At 59.3% G+C, this 21,199-nt stretch overlaps 1 protein-coding gene across 6 annotated transcripts in view; it reads left to right on the forward strand.

Moving 5' to 3' along the window:
* Positions 1 to 21,199, forward strand: part of OPA1 (OPA1 mitochondrial dynamin like GTPase) — a 298,318-nt gene that overhangs the window by 258,138 nt on the left and 18,981 nt on the right. For all 6 annotated transcript variants that reach the window (XM_086949083.1, XM_086949085.1, XM_086949084.1 and 3 more), the window contains one exon: positions 4,651 to 4,761. In XM_086949083.1, the coding sequence (XP_086805209.1) occupies positions 4,651 to 4,761 (111 nt within the window). The remainder of the gene's footprint in view (positions 1 to 4,650; positions 4,762 to 21,199) is intronic.

Genomic DNA, 21,199 nt, shown 5'->3' on the forward strand with positions numbered 1-21,199 from the left:
GCACACGTTTACCAAGCATTACTGCCTTGACAGTCCGGTCCAGAGAGAAGGCTTCTTTGGCCATTCTGTGCTCCGTGACTTTCTGGTGTAATCTGGTTCGCTGACCCACCACCGGGGTTGGTATTGCTGGGGTATCTATTCTAAGGTGTCTCTTTCAGATGCACAAGTTACTACAAGTTACTACTTGTGTAACGACATATCTGTAAGAGACATTAGTTAGTGATCGATTCCTTACCCCCACCCATCCTCCCCGTTCTGCGAACTGATTTCTAGGATTACGGTCATCCCTTTCAGGGCCCTAGTTTCATGGCACCAGTGGTCAGTTTCTTGCATGGGTCTGCATTCCTGGCGCGGAAAGTGTAGAGAACTGACGTCAGCGCGCATGGGTGGCGCCTAAGTAGCCTCCGTCCCGTCATCTCGGCACTTACGACGCCAGCGACGGCTGCAGAGCAGCATGACGCCACCTACTGATGCGCATGGGTACTGCTGACGAAAAACTTTCCGGATCCAGTCTGATGCCTGGGGATATTCTAAGGTAAGGAACAATCTAATGTCTCTTACAGGTGTATCGTTACACAAGTAGTAACTTGTGCTTCAGGGCGGGTCTCGGCTTCAGCAGACAGCACTGCTGCTGAGCACACAGCCCCAGGGTTCAGGGAGGGTCTCGGCTTCAGCAGACACCAACACTGCTGCTAAGCACACAGCCCCAGGGTTCAGGGAGGGTCTCGGCTTCAGCAGACACCAACACTGCTGCTAAGCACACAGCCCCAGGGTTCAAGGAGGGTCTCGGCTTCAGCAGACACCACCGCTGCTGCTAAGCTCACAGCCCCAGGTTTCAGGGCGGGTCTCGGCTTCAGCAGACACCACCACTGCTGCTAAGCACACAGCCCCAGGGTTCAGGGAGGGTCTCGGCTTCAGCAGACACCACCACTGCTGCTAAGCACACAGCCCCAGGGTTCAGGGCAGGTCTCGGCTTCAGCAGACACCAGCACTGCTGCTAAGCACACAGCCCCAGGGTTCAGGGAGGGTCTAGGCTTCAGCAGACACCAGCACTGCTGCTAAGCACACAGCCCCAGGGTTCAGGGCAGGTCTCGGCTTCAGCAGACACCAGCACTGCTGCTAAGCACACAGCCCCAGGGTTCAGGGCAGGTCTCTGCTTCAGCAGACACCACCGCTGCTGCTAAGCACAGGGTTCAGGGCGGGTCTCGGCTTCAGCAGACACCACCACTGCTGCTAAGCACAGGGTTCAGGGCGGGTCTCGGCTTCAGCAGACACCACCACTGCTGCTAAGCACACAGCCCCAGGGTTCAGGGAGGGTCTCGGCTTCAGCAGACCCCACCACTGCTGCTAAGCACACAGCCCCAGGGTTCAGGGAGGGTCTCGGCTTCAGCAGACCCCACCACTGCTGCTAAGCACACAGCCCCAGGGTTCAGGGAGGGTCTCGGCTTCAGCAGACACCAGCACTGCTGCTGAGCACACAGCCCCAGGGTTCAGGGAGGGTCTCGGCTTCAGCAGACACCAGCACTGCTGCTGAGCACACAGCCCCAGGGTTCAGGGCAGGTCTCGGCTTCAGCAGACACCACCACTGCTGCTGAGCACAGCGTTCAGGGCAGGTCTAGGCTTCAGCAGACACCACCACTGCTGCTAAGCACACAGCCCTAGGGTTCAGGGAGGGTCTCGGCTTCAGCAGACACCACCGCTGCTGCTAAGCACACAGCCCCAGGGTTCAAGGAGGGTCTCGGCTTCAGCAGACACCACCGCTGCTGCTAAGCTCACAGCCCCAGGTTTCAGGGCGGGTCTCCGCTTCAGCAGACACCACCGCTGCTGCTAAGCACACAGCCCCAGGGTTCAAGGAGGGTCTCGGCTTCAGCAGACACCACCACTGCTGCTAAGCACACAGCCCCAGGGTTCAGGGAGGGTCTCTGCTTCAGCAGACACCACCACTGCTGCTAAGCACACAGCCCCAGGGTTCAGGGAGGGTCTCGGCTTCAGCAGACACCACCACTGCTGCTAAGCACACAGCCCCAGGGTTCAGGGCGGGTCTAGGCTTCAGCAGACCCCACCACTGCTGCTAAGCACACAGCCCCAGGGTTCAGGGCAGGTCTCGGCTTCAGCAGACACCAGCACTGCTGCTGAGCACACAGCCCCAGGGTTCAGGGCAGGTCTTGGCTTCAGCAGACACCAGCACTGCTGCTGAGCACACAGCCCCAGGGTTCAGGGTGGGTCTCGGCTTCAGCAGACACCAGCACTGCTGCTAAGCACACAGCCCCAGGGTTCAGGGAGGGTCTAGGCTTCAGCAGACACCAGCACTGCTGCTAAGCACACAGCCCCAGGGTTCAGGGCAGGTCTCGGCTTCAGCAGACACCAGCACTGCTGCTAAGCACACAGCCCCAGGGTTCAGGGCAGGTCTCTGCTTCAGCAGACACCACCGCTGCTGCTAAGCACAGGGTTCAGGGCGGGTCTCGGCTTCAGCAGACACCACCACTGCTGCTAAGCACAGGGTTCAGGGCGGGTCTCGGCTTCAGCAGACACCACCACTGCTGCTAAGCACACAGCCCCAGGGTTCAGGGAGGGTCTCGGCTTCAGCAGACCCCACCACTGCTGCTAAGCACACAGCCCCAGGGTTCAGGGAGGGTCTCGGCTTCAGCAGACCCCACCACTGCTGCTAAGCACACAGCCCCAGGGTTCAGGGAGGGTCTCGGCTTCAGCAGACACCAGCACTGCTGCTGAGCACACAGCCCCAGGGTTCAGGGAGGGTCTCGGCTTCAGCAGACACCAGCACTGCTGCTGAGCACACAGCCCCAGGGTTCAGGGCAGGTCTCGGCTTCAGCAGTCACCACCACTGCTGCTGAGCACAGCGTTCAGGGCAGGTCTAGGCTTCAGCAGACACCACCACTGCTGCTAAGCACACAGCCCTAGGGTTCAGGGAGGGTCTCGGCTTCAGCAGACACCACCGCTGCTGCTAAGCACACAGCCCCAGGGTTCAAGGAGGGTCTCGGCTTCAGCAGACACCACCGCTGCTGCTAAGCTCACAGCCCCAGGTTTCAGGGCGGGTCTCCGCTTCAGCAGACACCACCGCTGCTGCTAAGCACACAGCCCCAGGGTTCAAGGAGGGTCTCGGCTTCAGCAGACACCACCACTGCTGCTAAGCACACAGCCCCAGGGTTCAGGGAGGGTCTCTGCTTCAGCAGACACCACCACTGCTGCTAAGCACACAGCCCCAGGGTTCAGGGAGGGTCTCGGCTTCAGCAGACACCACCACTGCTGCTAAGCACACAGCCCCAGGGTTCAGGGCGGGTCTAGGCTTCAGCAGACCCCACCACTGCTGCTAAGCACACAGCCCCAGGGTTCAGGGCAGGTCTCGGCTTCAGCAGACACCAGCACTGCTGCTGAGCACACAGCCCCAGGGTTCAGGGCAGGTCTTGGCTTCAGCAGACACCAGCACTGCTGCTGAGCACACAGCCCCAGGGTTCAGGGTGGGTCTCGGCTTCAGCAGACACCAGCACTGCTGCTAAGCACACAGCCCCAGGGTTCAGGGCAGGTCTCGGCTTCAGCAGACACCACCACTGCTGCTAAGCACACAGCCCCAGGGTTCAGGGCGGGTCTCGGCTTCAGCAGGCACCAGCACTGCTGCTGAGCACACAGCCCCAGGGTTCAGGGAGGGTCTCGGCTTCAGCAGACATCACCACTGCTGCTGAGCACACAGCCCCAGGGTTCAGGGAGGGTCTCGGCTTCAGCAGACAGCACTGCTGCTAAGCACACAGCCCTAGGGTTCAGGGAGGGTCTCGGCTTCAGAGACACCAACACTGCTGCTAAGCACACAGCCCCAGGGTTCAGGGCGGGTCTCCGCTTCAGCAGACACCAGCACTGCTGCGGAGCACACAGCCCCAGGGTTCAGGGGTGACCTCTGGGTGCGCAGGGGTGACCTCTGGATGCGCAGGGGTGACCTCTGGGTGCGCATGGGGTGACCTCAGGGTTCTCCGTGCCTGTGCAAGGAGAGGGCTCCAGTGAGACGAGTCCAGCTTTGGGACTGCGGCTCCATCCTTCACTGGCATGGACCTAGTCTCATCTTCTAATGTGAGGGGAACCCCCTGGCGTGGTGGTGGGGGGGGGGGGGGGTGAGGGCACCCGGCTGCCTTGGGATCGCCATCGTTTCTACAAACGGGTTACTCTGAGGGTAAGGCCTGGCAGCGCGCCCCTCCAAAGGAGACCCAATCAGGTGCCTCCTGGTGGCATGTTAGCCCTTGCACCTGCACTCACTCCGGCAAACGAGGGAGCACCGCTTGGGGTCAGAGGGCAGATCATGAACCTTAGTACAGATGGGCCACACGGATGCCTCTGACACCAAAGCGTCCCTAAAGGGGCAAACATCGGGCACTAATGCTCGTTGCATCATGTGGCACTTTTGAAATGTATCTGAGTTCCATCTTTGTACGTTATTTCATTTGTGTACTGACTTTGGGCTGTAAACTCAGACAGAAGTGTCTTTTGTGGAATGGTGTATCCAGGAACAAGACCGAGGAATGCCTGACGCGTGTGTTGAGCTCCGAGCAGTTACTAAAAGCTTTCTTAAAAAGCAAATAAGCATAAACGTATGTCCCCTGTGGAAGGAGTGACTGTGAGTGACCATGAGCTGTCTGCTTCCCCCAGTCAGGCGCCTGGAGAAGAACGTGAAAGAGGTCCTGGAGGACTTCGCTGAAGACGGCGACAAGAAGGTGAACCTACTGACCGGGAAGCGCGTGCAGCTGGCGGAGGACCTCAGTGAGTCAACACCCCTCTCCTCTTTACTGTGTGTGTGGGACAGACCCCCTCACTGGTCTGTCGATCCGGGCCCTGGCTGCAGCCAGTGAGCTCAATCGATCCGGGACCCCGGCTGCAGCCAGGGAGCTCTGTCGATCCGCGCCCCGGCTGCAGCCAGGGAGTTCTGTCGATCCGCGCCCCGGCTGCAGCCAGGGAGTTCTGTCGATCAGGGGCCCCGGCTGCAGCCAGGGAGCTCTGTCGATCAGGGGCCCCGGCTGCAGCCAGGGAGCTCTGTCGATCCGCGCCCCGGCTGCAGCCAGGGAGCTCTGTCGATCCGCGCCCCGGCTGCAGCCAGGGAGCTCTGTCGATCCGCGCCCCAGCTGCAGCCAGGAAGCTCTGTCGATCCGCGCCCCGGCTGCAGCCAGGGAGTTCTGTCGATCAGGGGCCCCGGCTGCAGACAGGGAGCTAAGTCTTCACTCTCTGACATTAGCATCCATCGAGCTCGACTCGATTAACATTTGAACACTCAGTAAGTAGTATGCTTGTTTATATATAAATGGTCTCTAAATCTACAGGATGCTAAGGGTATATGTACACGTCACACTGTATCTGCGAAGAGAAAAGCTGCGTCGAGTTCAGACTTGCACTGAGAACACTCCCAGAGCTGCTTCACACTGATTTGTCTGCGCCTTCTTGGTCCGCCATCTTACAGAGCAAAACTAGGAAGTCGCCTAGAGCGCCTGCGGCAGAGGGCCAGGGCACCGGCGGCAGAGGGTCAGGGCACCGGCGGCAGAGGGTCAGGGCGCCGGCGGCAGAGGGCCAGGGCGCCGGCGGCAGGGAGCCAGGGCGCCGGCGGCAGAGGGCCAGGGCGCCGGCGACAGGGAGCCAGGGCGCCGGGGGCAGAGGGCCAGGGCGCCGGGGGCAGAGGGCCAGGGCGGCAGAGGGCCAGGGCGCCGGCGCCAGGGAGCCAGGGCGCCGGCGGCAGGGAGCCAGGGCGCCGGCGGCAGGGAGCCAGGGCGCCGGCGGCAGGGAGCCAGGGCGCCGGCGGCAGAGGGCCAGGGTGCCGGCGGCAGAGGGCCAGGGTGCCGGCGGCAGGGAGCCAGGGCGCCGGCGGCAGGGAGCCAGGGCGCCGGCGGCAGAGGGCCAGGGCGCCGGCGGCAGGGGGCCAGGGCGCCGGCGGCAGAGGGCCAGGGCGCCGGCGGCAGAGGGCCAGGGCGGCAGGGGGCCAGGGCGCCAGCGGCAGACGGACAGGACGCCGGCGGCAGGGGGCCAGGGCGCCGGCGGCAGGGGGCCAGGGAGCCAGGGCACCGGCGACAGAGGGCCAGGGAGCCAGGGCACCGGCGGCAGAGGTTCAGGGCGCCGGCGGCAGAGGTTCAGGGCGCCGGCGGCAGGGGGCCAGGGCGCCGGGGGCAGGGGGCCAGGGAGCCAGGGCACCGGCCGCAGAGGGCCAGGGCACCGGCGGCAGAGGTTCAGGGCGCCAGGGCACCGGCGGCAGAGGTTCAGGGCGCCAGGGCACCGGCGGCAGAGGGCCAGGGCACCGGCGGCAGGGGGCCAGGGCGCCCGCGGGCCAGGGCACCGGCGGCAGAGGGCCAGGGCGCCGGCGGCAGGGAGCCAGGGTGCCGGCGGCAGGGGGCCAGGGCGCCGGCGGCAGAGGGCCAGGGCGCCGGTGGCAGGGGGCCAGGGCGCCGGCGGCAGAGGGCCAGGGAGCCGGCGGCAGGGAGCCAGGGTGCCGGCGGCAGGGGGTCAGGGCGCCGGCGGCAGAGAGCCAGGGCGCCGGCGGCAGGGGGCCAGGGCGCCGGCGGCAGAGGGCCAGGGAGCCGGCGGCAGAGGGGTACCACTGTGCCCGCCGCCCTCCCCATGCTCAGAGGGTAGCATGTATGTGCCCAGCCTCCCTTCATCCTTCCTTGAGGTGTGAGAATGGCGCTTCTCCCGGTGCCCCCTTGTTCCTCTCGGGGGTGCAGCTGGGCTCCCTGGTCCTCTTGATCTGCTAGGACGGGGCCTCTCCTGCCGGTGCCCAGAGGTGGCGCCGCCATGTGCCTGATCCCCCGGCTCGTCTCACTTGGCCCTGCTCGTGAAGTAGAGGGGATGCAGCCATGCCCTGCTCGGTCAAGGGGGTGTAGCAGATGTGTGCCCATCTCCTTTCTACTGTTCAGTGTGTACCGCCCTATGCCCTGCTCTCCCTCGCCCCTAACAGTGGAGGGGTTCAATTCTCCGCCTTGTGGCCCTGGTTTCTGCTCTGGATTGGAGTGGTTGGTACACAGCCCTGTGCCCCCCCCCCCCCCCCCTCGTTTACCCTCCTCCTCTGGGTAGGAGTGAGTGGTACCTCCCTGTGCCCCCTCTTACCCCGCTGGGGGGTGGGTTACCCCCTGCCTGCCCCATGACATGACCCTGTGGCCTGTGCCCCCTCTCCCGGGGGTGCAGCCAGCCGTGTGCTGGACCCCCTGTCGGTGTTTACCCTCCATCTCCCTGGCAGCGTCTTGTGCCCCCGCCGGGCCCGGAGGGCACTTGTTCGGACTTGTCCTGCCCGCTCCAGTCCGTGCCCTGTGCGGAGGCTGCCCCCCCCCCCCCCCCCCCCCCCCGCTCCCCCAGGGCAGGAGCGGGCGAGGTCTGTGCTGGGGCAGGCCTGCTGCTGACAGCTGTGAAGCCTCTGCCTCGAGTGTGCCCCGCACCCCTGCCCGTGGGGGGGGGGGGGGGGGGGCTCCGGGGCAGGGGTGTGCCACTTAACACAAGGTCGGCAGTGCACCCCTGCAGGCTTCCAAGCCCTGCCAGTGGGCTGAGGTGCCCGCGGGCGGCCTTCACCTGCTCTCAGGTACCGGGCTGCAGTCCGCCTGCGATGAAGTGCCAGCCGCTGCCAGGCTTCCACCGCTCCTGTGGCACTGCCACTCAGCCTCACAGCCTGCATGCAGTGCCAGCCTTCCACCGCTCGTGTGGCACTGCCACTCAGCCTCACAGCCTGCCATGCAGTGCCAGCCGCTGCCAGCCTTCCACCGCTCCTGTGGCACTGCCACTCAGCCTCACAGCCTGCCATGCAGTGCCAGCCGCTGCCAGGCTTCCACCGCTCCTGTGGCACTGCCACTCAGCCTCACAGCCTGCCATGAAGTGCCAGCCTTCCACCGCTCGTGTGGCACTGCCACTCAGCCTCCCAGCCTGCCATGCAGTGCCAGCCGCTGCCAGCCTTCCACCGCTCGTGTGGCACTGCCACTCAGCCTCACAGCCTGCCATGCAGTGCCAGCCTTCCACCGCTCGTGTGGCACTGTCACTCAGCCTCGCAGCCTGCCATGCAGTGCCAGCCTTCCACCGCTCGTGTGGCACTGCCACTCAGCCTCACAGCCTGCCATGCAGTGCCAGCCGCTGCCAGCCTTCCACCGCTCCTGTGGCACTGCCACTCAGCCTCACAGCCTGCCATGCAGTGCCAGCCGCTGCCAGGCTTCCACCGCTCCTGTGGCACTGCCACTCAGCCTCACAGCCTGCCATGCAGTGCCAGCCGCTGCCAGCCTTCCACCGCTCCTGTGGCACTGCCACTCAGCCTCACAGCCTGCAATGAAGTGCCAGCCTTCCACCGCTCCTGTGGCACTGCCACTCAGGCTCACAGCCTGCCATGCAGTGCCAGCCTTCCACCGCTCCTGTGGCACTGCCACTCAGCCTCACAGCCTGCCATGCAGTGCCAGCCGCTGCCAGCTTTCCACCGCTCATGTGCCACTGCCACACTCCGCCTCACAGCCTGCCATGCAGTGCCAGCCGCTGCCAGCCTTCCACCGCTCCTGTGGCACTGCCACTCAGCCTCACAGCCTGCCATGCAGTGCCAGCCGCTGCCAGCCTTCCACCGCTCCTGTGGCACTGCCACTCAGCCTCACAGCCTGCAATGAAGTGCCAGCCTTCCACCGCTCCTGTGGCACTGCCACTCAGGCTCATAGCCTGCCATGCAGTGCCAGCCTTCCACCGCTCCTGTGGCACTGCCACTCAGCCTCACAGCCTGCATGCAGTGCCAGCCTTCCACCGCTCGTGTGGCACTGCCACTCAGCCTCACAGCCTGCCATGCAGTGCCAGCAGCTGCCAGCCTTCCACCGCTCGTGTGGCACTGCCACTCAGCCTCACAGCCTGCCATGCAGTGCCAGCCGCTGCCAGCTTTCCACCGCTCATGTGCCACTGCCACACTCCGCCTCACAGCCTGCCATGCAGTGCCAGCCGCTGCCAGGCTTCCACCGCTCCTGTGGCACTGCCACTCAGCCTCACAGCCTGCCATGCAGTGCCAGCAGCTGCCAGGCTTCCACCGCTCATGTGGCACTGCCACTCAGCCTCGCAGCCTGCAATGAAGTGCCAGCCTTCCACCGCTCGTGTGGCACTGCCACTCAGCCTTACAGCCTGCCATGCAGTGCCAGCCGCTGCCAGGCTTCCACCGCTCCTGTGGCACTGCCACTCAGCCTCACAGCCTGCCATGCAGTGCCAGCCGCTGCCAGCCTTCCACCGCTCCTGTGGCACTGCCACTCAGCCTCACAGCCTGCAATGAAGTGCCAGCCTTCCACCGCTTGTGTGGCACTGCCACTCGGCCTCACAGCCTGCCATGCAGTGCCAGCCGCTGCCAGCCTTCCACCGCTTGTGTGGCACTGCCACTCAGCCTCACAGCCTGCCATGCAGTGCCAGCCGCTGCCAGCCTTCCACCGCTCGTGTGGCACTGCCACTCAGCCTCGCAGCCTGCCATGAAGTGCCAGCTGCTGTCGGCCTCCCTCCACCGTCAGATGCCACCATTGTAGTCCGGGTCCGATCCTTCCATCACTGCCATCAGGGGCTGCGCTGACAGCCAAGCCTCGCTCCTAAACCTGCTTGAGCCCCGGAAATACAAAGAGAACAACATCCTGTTAGGATTGTATTTCTCCTTCTTTGAACTGCTGAAGCAGTGGGCGACGGTCCTGCGCCTCAGCTGAGGAGCCGCCACTGTAGACATGTCCGCCTGGTGTCCGCGCTGCATGAGGGTGAACTGCGCCTGTCCTGGATGGGTGGACCAAGCTGCTGACCGTTCGACTCGAGGTCATGAAAGTCCCATAAGAAACATCTCCCTCGTCCCTGTACTCTCGCTTTTCGGAGCCGTGCGGCGCCCAGATAAACATTTTAATAATCCAGTCCCTGGAGCATGATTAAATACCAGATCACATGTGGGTCTGCCACATGTGATCAGGGGTGCTGCCACAGTTTGGAACCATCCATATGCAAATCAGTCTGACCCTGTGCCTCATGGGAACAGTCCAGCCCGAACTGCCAAGCCATGTCTTCCCTGGACCGGAATCAAGCTACCCAGGACTTGTTTCTGGCATTCCAGCGGTCTTCAGCCCGGCTTTCTTGAATCCAGTGGCAAAGTGAGCAAGGGACTCACGTCTGAGCATACCCTGCCACACGTATGGTGGCCAAAAGCGGTACAAAAGGGGGTGGTGATGGACGGAGCATCTGAATCAATCAAACACTCACACCCAGTCAAAAGATCTGGGTTTAATCCATCACCGTTCTTTAGCCCACTCTGCCACCCCAGTTCAGACAAGGCCATATGCAAATCAGCCTTGACCCTGTGCCTCATGGGAACAGTGCAGCCCGAACTGGACCGGAAACGAGCATCCTGGGACCGGTTTCGGGGTTTCACCCCTCTTCAGCCAGACTAGCTTGAATCCTGATCTGTGACTGAGGTGAATGTTTGTTTGGCTCGGCATTCTGTCCATCACCTGTTCTGTTTGCAATTGTCGCCCTAAGTGCGCCAGGGTGGGCCCAGACGTGGGTTGCATGCTCGCTACACCACCAGATTCAAGCGATCCGGGCTGATGAGAGGTGATGCCCCGAAACCGGTCCTCGGAAGCTTGTTTCCGGTCCAGGAAAGATATGGCTTGGCAGTTCGGGCTGGACTGGTCCCATGACGCACAGGGTCAGACTGATTTGCATATTGCGGAGTCTAAAACGGAGTGACCTGGCATGCAAAAAACGTTGGATTGCCCTGAACTGGTACCGGGCTGAATGTTTGATTGGCGCAGCATGCCAATGCCCAGCACCTGTTCTTTTTGCAGTCGCCATATGAGGTGGCAGAGAGTGTGTGTCCCTACACCAGCCGGGGCCACACCCCACTGGCGGGCTTCCACTCATTCATCTCCCTCCCTCCTCCTCGGCCCACCGGGCACCGACGGCCCCAGGGGGCGTGCGCCGGGGCTCTCAGAGCGCCGAGTGCTGTTTGCTCCCTCCTCCAGGCACTCGTGTTTGCGCACACAGCAGAGTTTGCTTACACTGCCCGAGCCTCTCCTGCCGTCACTCACTCACTCATCCATGGACAGAGAGTGACGCCGGCAGTAACGCTGGAGACGGCGTCCTTGTGCCGAGCTCGAGGGATTGTCTCCTTGTGTGTATTTATTTTAGTGCTGGGGGTGTCTTTGCAGAGCTGTCGGCGCTTCCGCGCCTTTTGTCCCGGGCTTCTGGGCGCCATCATGAGCTGCTTGTTTAAGCATCACTCCCTCCCCGCACCCAGCCCTGCCCCCCGCACCAGCCCTTACAGCTGTGGGCAGCAGCACACAGGCCGAGGCGCTGCGCCCCCCTTGTGCCCGCTGTGAGAGGCCTGAGCAGCGCCCACCCTTCAGGGAACAGCGGGGCCCCTCTGGGCGCTGGGAAGAAGCATGCGGTGACAGGCTGTGCCGCCCCCTGACCCAGGGCCCAAACTGACCCCCCCCCCCCCCCCCCCACACCCAGGGCCCCCCTGACACAGCACCCCCGCCCTTCGCCCCCACTTCTGTCCCTCATTTGAGCGCTGCTTTGTTTCATGCTCTGTAGGACGAAGATCACACATGCAGCCGCGCCGGGAGTCAGACATGTCCCTGCGACCCCAGAGGACGGGGCGGGACTTGCTGCTCTCCAGATGAAGGAATGAACCAGACAGGGCGCCTAGAGGCGCACAGCACAGGCGCCTAGAGGTGCACAGCACAGGCGCCGAGAGGCGCACAGCAGCGGCGCCTAAAGGCGCACAGCACATGTGGCGCCAAGAGGTGCACAGCACAGGCGCCTAGAGGTGCACAGCACAGGTGGCGCCAAGAGGTGCACAGCACAGGTGGCGCCAAGAGGTGCACAGCACCGGCGCCTAGAGGCGCACAGCACATGTGGCGCCAAGAGGTGCACAGCACAGGCGCCTAGAGGTGCACAGCACAGGTGGCGCCAAGAGGTGCACAGCACAGGTGGCGCCAAGAGGTGCACAGCACAGGCGCCTAGAGGTGCACAGCACATGCGCCTAGAGGTGCACAGCACAGGCGCCGAGAGGCGCACAGCACCGGCGCCTAGAGGCGCACAGCACAGGCGCCTAGAGGTGCACAGCACAGGCGCCTAGAGGCGCACAGCACATGTGGCGCCAAGAGGTGCACAGCACAGGTGGCGCCAAGAGGTGCACAGCACAGGTGACGCCAAGAGGTGCACAGCACAGGTGGCGCCAAGAGGTGCACAGCACAGGCGCCTAGAGGTGCACAGCACAGGCGGCGCCAAGAGGTGCACAGCACCGGCGCCTAGATGTGCACAGCACCGGCGCCTAGAGGTGCACAGCACCGGCGCCGAGAGGTGCACAGCACAGGCGCCGAGAGGCGCACAGCACAGGTGGCGCCTAGAGGTGCACAGCACAAGCGCCTAGAGGTGCACAGCACAGGCGCCGAGAGGTGCACAGCACAGGCGCCTAGACGAGAGGTGCACAGCACAGGCTCCTAGAGGTGCACAGCACAGGCGCCGAGAGGCGCACAGCACAGGTGGCGCCGAGAGGCGCACAGCACAGGTGGCGCCAAGAGGTGCACAGCACAAGCGCCTAGAGGTGCACAGCACAAGCGCCTAGAGGTGCACAGCACAGGCGCCGAGAGGTGCACAGCACAGGCGCCTAGACGAGAGGTGCACAGCACAGGCGCCTAGACGAGAGGTGCACAGCACAGGCGCCTAGACTAGGTGCACAGCACAGGCGCCTAGAGGTGCACAGCACAGGCGCCTAGACTAGGTGCACAGCACAGGCTGCGCCAACAAGGGGCAATGAGGTAAGACTACTACTGAAGACTGCATGGACTGCATTTACCGTGATGCAATGGGGCGAACTGAGGGCTGGGATGTGAGGCAGTGTGCTTCCTCCCTCCTCCTGGACAGTGCACACCCGGGGTACCTGTCCAGGGGTCACATGTCATGTGAGCTCCCGACCGCTTACATAGGCCAGGCCTGGACACTGCACACGGGTGTGGTGTGTGGGGGGGGGGGGGGGGGGCAGTGCCTGTCCAGGGGTCACACGTCCTGTGAGCTCCCCTCCCACTGACATAGGCCAGGCCTGGACAGTGCACAACCGGCGGTGGGATAAATGGGGGGGGGGGGGGGGGGGTGGATGGATGGATGGATGGGAGGTGCGAACCCTTATGTTGTCTCCAAAATATTTCAATTAATTTTCCTGAAAGTGAATCGATTGATCCCCCTCTTTGTGACTCTGCATTGGAGGTAAACAACCCCCCCCCCGTCCGCAGGTTGGCGGTCGTTGGGGTTTTATTGTGGATGAGGCTTTTAGGAAACTGTTGGCCGTGCAGTGCCGGGGGCATCTGGGGGCCCCTGCCCCCCCCCCCACCCCCTGCGGGGGTCTCAGGTGCTCATCCGCGGGGATGCACGGCCGTGTGTGCGGGATCCGTGCTTGGGCTGCACCCCCCACCCCCTCCAAGGCCAGGGGTGATCCAGGGGGACAGCCGAGGTTATTGGGGGGGGGGGGGGGGGGGTGTTAGCAGGATTATTTCAATGTGTTCGATTTCGAATTAAACGATATGAAATGACTGCTTCAGCGGTAAGTCTGTCCCAAACAAGCGCATGAAAGGAGCCCCCCAGCAGACCCCCCGCCCCAGACCCGGCCTGGCCTCCATCTGGGGCTCCTTGTCTTCAAACACAGTCACACGTCCAGGGCTCTTTGATGCGCGGATTACAGGGGGGGACTGGGAAGGATGAAGAGACGAGCTTGCGACCCCGGATGAAAGAGACCCCCCCCCGCCGGACGAGGGCTCCGTGCCGGGGATTATGGGGTATTCATGATGGGCTCAGAGGAGCCGTGAATGGGCTCAGGGCTCATCCCAAAGGTAAACAGCGAGTCAATGGGGAGCAGGGTGGGCTTCGTGCCCCCCCCCCCCCCCGACCAGGGCGGTCACTGTCCCAAGAATGGGGCGTGCAGAGCTGGCCGTTCAAACCATCAAACTGAGGGGCTGAGCTGGTGGGACTCCATGGCCTGGGACCCCTCGGAGTGGGGGTGCCGCTCGCAGTGGGGTGCCGCTCGGAGTGGGGGTGCCGCTCGGAGTGGGGGTGCCCCTCCGTGTCGGGGTGCCCCATGTGTCTCAAGAGTCTCCCAGGATCAAACCGCGTCTCGCTGCAGAGCGTCGGAGCTGGGCAGGCGGCTCTCCAGTCCGCTGTGTGTGGCTGGAGCTGGGCAGGCGGCTCTCCAGTCCGCTGTGTGTGGTTGGAGCTGGGCAGGCGGCGGCCGACACACATCGGCCACCACTCTGGCTTTAAAGGACGCCTACTTTCATATTCCATTCGCCCCGCTCACAGGAAATATCTCCGGCTCATGGTAGACGGTCGACACTTCCAGTTTAAGGTCCTCCCATTCGGGGTGACTACAGCACCAAGCGCCTCGCAGTCGTTGCGGCCCACTTAAGGAGACAGCACGTGTCTTCCCTTACCTGGACGACTGGCTCATAAAAGCCAAGTCACACAGCAGCTGTGTACAACACACACAAAACAATTAAACTGTTTCACAACTTGGGATTCACAGTAAACCTGAGCTCCAATAGACACGTGAAAAGCTCGGGCGTACCCCAACCCCACCAGGATCAGCACCACACAAACTCTAATTGCAAAATAGCGCACTCACTGCCAGCGCAAGTGTTCATGCAGCGAATCGAAATGATGGCCTCCTGCATCCTTATCGTCCCGTAAGCACAACTCCAAATGCGTCCCTTACAGGAGTGTCTAGCACGTCCGTGGAACCAGGCTCAAGATCAACTTACAGATCTGGTGTTGGTAAACCATCGCTCTCTGCAGTGGTGGAACACACAAAATCTGTACAAAGGGTGGACGTTCCTCGACCCAGTACCACAGATAGTGCTAACAGCAGACACACACTCACCAGCTGGGGAGCACATCTTCAAACCCATACCATCCAGGGCATATGAACCCCTCAGCATAAACAATTCCATATAAATTACCTGGAATTACTCGCAATCTTCCTAGCGTTGAACTCTTTTCAACTCCACCTCGTAAACAAAGCTGTCCTGGTCCGTACAGACAACATGACAGCAATGTATTACATACAAAAATACGGTGGGGACACACTCTACAGCTTTCACACATTGAGATGGGCCAATCCTAAAAACATATATCTCCTTGCAGAGCACCTCCCACAATCAAATTGTGGCTCTACTCATTCGCCAAGCACAGCAGATCCATGAATAGGAACTTCATCCTCAAGTTCCACTTCCATACTTTCAAATGTGGGGCCACCCAGAAATTGATCTGTTCGCCACACACCAAAACACTAAATGCCCAAGCCTCGCGTCCAGGTATCCTCACGACTGTTCAAAGGCAATGCGCTATGGATGAACTGGTCAGGCAGATTTGCTTATGTTTTTCCGCCTCTCCAACTCATCCCGCTGGTGGTTCGATAACTCAAAGAGCATTCCCTCACAATGATCCTGGTTGCTCCAACATGGGCCCGACAGCCATGGTTCACAACCCTCTTGGAACTATCAGCAGTTCCTCATCAAAAGCTACGTCTCTCCCCGAGCTTCTCACTCAGAACCATGGAGAGATGAGGCATCCAGACCCCAGTCAACTCAACCTTGTGATCTGGCTCCTGAAGTCTTAGAGTTCGGTTACCTCAATCTCCCGCCAGACTTCATGAACGTCATTAAAGAGGCTAGACGTCCTACCACTAGAGCTTGCTACGCTGCAAAGTGGAAGCAATTTGTCATTTACTGTACAAATAAGTCAACCCACTAGATGTTTCTATTCGAAACATCATCTGCTACCTTTGCATCTACAACAACGTAACCTAGCGCATACATCCATTAGACTACATCTCGCTGGCATAGCAGCCTATCTTCAAAACAGACAACACTTGTCTTTGTTTAGAGTACAGGCTATCAAAGCTTTAATGGAAGGACTTAAAAGGATAATTCCTCCTACAGTTCCACCCTCTCCAGTGTGGAACCTAAATGTGGTACTTACCTGACTCATGGGTCCCCCATTTGAACCTCTGCATAACTGCGAATTACAATTTCTCACCTGGAAAGTAGCTTTTCTGGTTGCCATCACCTCTCTCAGAAGAGTCTGTGAACTCCAGGCATTAACCATACAAGAACAATTTCTACAAATTCATCATAACAAAGTGGTTCTTATGACTAACCCCAAATTTCTACCTAAAGTCGTCTCTGCTTTCCACCTTAGCCAGTCTGTACAACTCCTAGTGTTTTTCCCTCTACCAGACTCCGTAGCAGAACAAGCTCTTCATACGCTAGACATAAAAAGAGTGATCCTTTACTACATTGAAAGAACAAAAATCCTTTTTTTTTTTTTTTTTTTGGTGTTCAACCGTTTATTACAAGCTTTCACATTGCACACAGCTATAACGCCTACAACCCGGGGCCGGCAGCAGTCAAGGAATGTCAACAAGTGGGAGTGAGATGTGAGGACACAGCCATGGTTCCGACAACCCGGGGGTCCGGTGGCATTCAGTAGTGGCATAGCAAGCATATAGTGTACAAATCGTAAGGCAGAGTGAGCCAATCTGGAAGGTTGAACCTTTTTTGTCAAGAATGAATGCAGGACACATGTCTATCGGATGTGTACTTTTCTCCCAAAAGAAAGACCAAATAAACAATAAGGGAGCAATTGCAATACAACATAATAAGTCAGAAGGTGTCACTTTAGTCATCGTCAGTAATGGTATCAACTATCAATCCTATATCCGAAACATGGCTAGTAAAGAAATGAGGACTATCGTCCGGGGTCGATGCCAACCGTGGCCACTCAGGACTGCACATCCATTCAGCATTGCAAACACGCACACATTTGGGGCATTCCGTGGGTAACAGGTCGCCCACCTAGAAAAAAGAGAGGTAGGATGACGAAGGGGGAGGGGGGCGGACAAACCTTGTACACTTCAACTAGAGTCCAGTCGAGGCCACATCCCCCCATCTCAGCCAATGCCCTCAGGGACCCTCGCGGGAGCTGGTTCAGCCTCGGAACCCTCAATGGTGTTTGCTATGTATGTACGGTACGGGCCCCAAATGTCAACCGGTCTTGACGCAGAGGGGACCATCTCAGAGTATTCAGTGCTGTTGAGGTTGCAATGTGCCATGCTCCGGAGCCAGGCGCTGTGGAGGGGGGGGGCGTCGGTCGCACCAACGTAGCGCAACCTCCCGTTTGGCCAGCAAAAAGCCCAGCACCGCCAGTTTGCGCACTGTTTTCGGAAAGTCCGCAACATATCCCAGAAGGGCTTTTTCCGGTACATGGGTCAGTGTTAAACGGAGCATGCTACCAAGTGTCACGTGCACTCGGGACCAATAGTCAAGTAGTTTGGGGCATGTCCAGGAGAGGTTTGCGAAGTCAGCGAACTGGCCGCCGCATTTGGGACAGTGGTGTAGGAGTGACGGGTCTATTCTGTGGAGTCTCGTGGGTGTAAAGTACAGTCTGCGCAGAAATTTAAAGTGTAAAAGTTTGTTTGCTGTTAAGCGAAACAGTTTTGGTCGCTCTGCAGCACCATTGCCACTGGTCGTCCGAAAGGGGTATCCTAGGTCTGTCTCCCAGGCAGCCCTCACCGCCTGGTCGCGAGAGGGAAGGAGATCACAGCACATCCGGTACAACTTGGAGACCAGGTGCGCACTCGAGGGGTGCTGGATGATGAGAGTGAGAGGTATCATCTCCTCAGATGGGAGGGGAAACAACGGGAAGGACGCACGCAGTAAAGAGCGCAGTCTAGTAAGGACAAACGAGTCCATGAATGTGTTTTCAGTAAACCTGAGGTCTTCAGTCAGGGTAAACGCGTGTCCCTCCGGGAATAGGTCCCCGATCGAGGCAATGTGAAACTTGGCCATCGTATGACGCACCACCACCTCCCCAGTTATCGGGAGCCAAGTGGCGTTCGGTAGTGGAAGGGCCGGAGAGTACAGTTGTGGGAGGTCGACCAAACGCTTTAGCCTCCCCCACGCCCAGCACGTAGTGGACACCGTTTGGATGTCCTTTGGGTCTCTAGGGAAGCCCGACGGTAGTGTTGTAGACAGGGAGCCAGGCAACACCAAGTCAGCCTCAGGTTTCAGATAAGGTATCCTGGCGTCAGGGTGGAACCACGGGTAAGCGTATGAGCACTGCGCCACAAGAAAGTAGAGGTTAAAGTCAGGGACGCCCAGTCCACCTCTCTCATATGGAAGAGTCAGCACCCTCCAGGACACTCTTGGGGTCTTGTTTCCCCACACCAGTGACAGGAGCAAAGAACGGAGCTGCGTGAAGAAAACCCTGGTGAGGGGTATAGGTATATTATTGAACAAATACAGAAACCTGGGTAGGACTATCATTTTGATGATGGCGACACGGCCAGCCATGGATAACGGGAGCCTGGTCCATCGCTCAATCTGTCCCTCCAAGGCCACCATAGCAGTGCCGTAGTTCAATCTGAGGATGGCCTCCGTCTCCATGTGTATGTGGATGCCAAGATACTTTACAGAGTCCTGGCACCATGCAAGAGGGAAGGGGCAGGGCCATTCGGCGGTACTGGGCGTTAGCGGAAAAATAACCGACTTGTGCCAGTTAATGCGGAGGCCAGAGAACTTCCCAAAGCGAGTGATATCCAGGAGTAGCGGCTCCAAGTTGGATTGCGGGTGCCTGACGTAGAGGATGGTGTCATCCACATATAGCGAGACCAGTAGCGGACCTGTGCGAAACTGGAGGCTGTGGTGCAGATGCAGCTCCTGGAAGTGTCGGACCAAAGGGTCCATTGCGAGAATGTATAATAGGGGGGATAATGGGCAGCCCTGCCTCGTGCCGCGTGCCAGTTGGAATTGGGCAGTGAGGGTACCGTTGAGGCGGAGCCGGGCGACTGGTAGAGTATACAGTAATTCCACTGTATTGACCAGGCACTCCGTAATACCCATGCGGCGCATCACTGACATCAGAAAAGGCCACTCTAAGGAGTCAAAAGCCTTTTCGGCGTCCAATAATATCGCAGCTGCTGGTGTGTCGGGATCCACCCGGTGTAGAACCGAGAACAGGGTGCGGAGGTTGAGGGACGTGGAGTGGTGAGGGATAAAGCCCGACTGGGCCGGCAAGATTATGGTGTCCATCAGAAGCGAGAGTCGCATGGCGAGAAAAAGAACAAAATACTTTAGGAAAACTAAACCACTTTTTGTGGCTTCCTCCCCACTTCATAAAGGCAATCCTATCTCAAAAAAAGAGATTGCAAAGTGGATTGTTAAATGCATCCAAATAGGCTACGCTAAAGCCAAACGTACCTTATCCATTCCCCCTAAGGCTCACTCCACACTTAAACTAGGGGCATCTCAGCGGCGGATGGAAGGGGACCCCAAGAAACGTAGACAAGAGCAGGAGGATGATAATGCACAGAGATCGGAGGCCGAAGAGTGAGAAAAGGGAACTTGGCGCACATGCAACTTACCGACCTTCCTAAAGCGCATTTATGGTTTGCCCAGAGAGAAATAAGGGGCATGCCGCCAGCTTTTCTTTAATTGCCGTGGCCACCTTACCCTGAAGGAGCGAGCCACAGCCTGAGGCGATAGACCGAGCCATTTTGCCAGACTCAGGTGATAATTGGTCCTCAAGGAGGGGGTGGACTGTGACATTTCCCAGACTCCTCACCCGAAACGCAAGTACTGTTACTGGGATTGGGTATTGAGTGCTCTGCAATGTTGGGGTGGCGGATAGTTTTAAGTCTGTCTGGCAGGGAGGGGGAAGGTGGGAAGGGAAATGTGGTTATGTTACTTCTTGTTTGCGCGCAACACACAGGCACTCATGCATAACATTGTTCCAGGCACAGATGGGCCACGGCTAGATCCATGTACATCCGTTATACTAATTGCAAGCTCAAACCGTTATGGCAGGCATTATCCGCAAACAGCTGCCCATGGGCAACCCTGCAATATGCAGGTAGCCTCCCTCTCATTGGTTACAAGGAATGCTCACGGCTTAGGCGACAAAATTAAGAGGGCTGATCCTGCAATGCCTTAAAAAAATGTCCCCGTCGGTGGTGTAACTGCAGGAGACGCATCTCACTGGCAATGCCTGTAGGGCACTGGATCGATGGGGATTTAAGATGGTAGCCCATTCGTGGTTCTCCTCAGGTTCCAGGAGCGTGGGTATCCTGGTTCGCAAACAATCACTGCTTATAATAATTAAAACAAAGACGGACACAAGTGGCCGTTTTGCGGCTATTGTGGGTCAATGGGAAGGACATCCCATCAATATAGTATCAGTTTATATTCCCCCAGCCCTTCATACGTTTGCACTACCAGCCCTCACTGACTTTCTCCTTGACCTCCCGGAAGGGCAACTGTTGATCGGAGGCGACTTTAACGCTATGGTGGCTGGGACATTGGTCCGCCACCCTGCAAGGGAATGTAAATGTAAATGTAAATGTATTGGCATTTATATAGCGCGCTACTTACCCGTAGGGTCCCAAGGCGCTTCGACCGCTGCGAAACCCTTCCTGGCTTCCCTGAGAGATGGTCCCTTAATGGGTATCTCCAGGGTGAGACCAGGCATCCCCGGCGGTCTGGTGGGGCCGTTAGTGAAGATGAGGCAAGCTAATGCCCAGAGTTGCCGAGTGTGATCGCTGATCAGAGTGGGCACCGAGGCGAGAGAATTATCGAGTCCGCTGACCCTGGTCCAGAAACCTGCCGCGCCGGGAATCGAACCCTGGTCCCGTGCCGTCCTCTGCTCTCTGGTCTGCCGCCTCTAACCAGTGAGCCAGGGGGCGTCCTGCTTGGAGAGCTTCCTGGATGCTTTGGGGATCACAAAAAAAAAAAAAGAATTCTAGGGGCATCTATGGCATTCTTAGGGAACAGTCCCCTAGATGACATCTGCAAATCAGCGACTTGGTGTACATTACACACATTCACAAAACACTATTGTGTAGACGTCCAAGCAAAACAACAAGCTAGTGTGGGCCAGGCTGTACTAAGAACACTTTTTCAAACCACTGCAACCGATACAGGTAGCCACCGCTAAGAGGTAACTGCTGTATTTATATAAAGTCTATGCAAAAGTATACGATCTACAGCTCATATGCCTCGAATGGAAAATGCTACTTACCCGTATACATCTGTTCATGGCACGTAGAGCTGTAGATTCACACACGCCCACCCGCCTCCCCAGATACCTCTGTCTGTTCCAGTACTATCTTACTTGGATACATTACACATGGACATCTTTTTTATTTCTTACT

Source organism: Lissotriton vulgaris, unplaced genomic scaffold (genome assembly GCF_964263255.1).
Source record: "Lissotriton vulgaris unplaced genomic scaffold, aLisVul1.2 SCAFFOLD_1311, whole genome shotgun sequence".
Lineage (NCBI taxonomy): Eukaryota > Metazoa > Chordata > Amphibia > Caudata > Salamandridae > Lissotriton > Lissotriton vulgaris.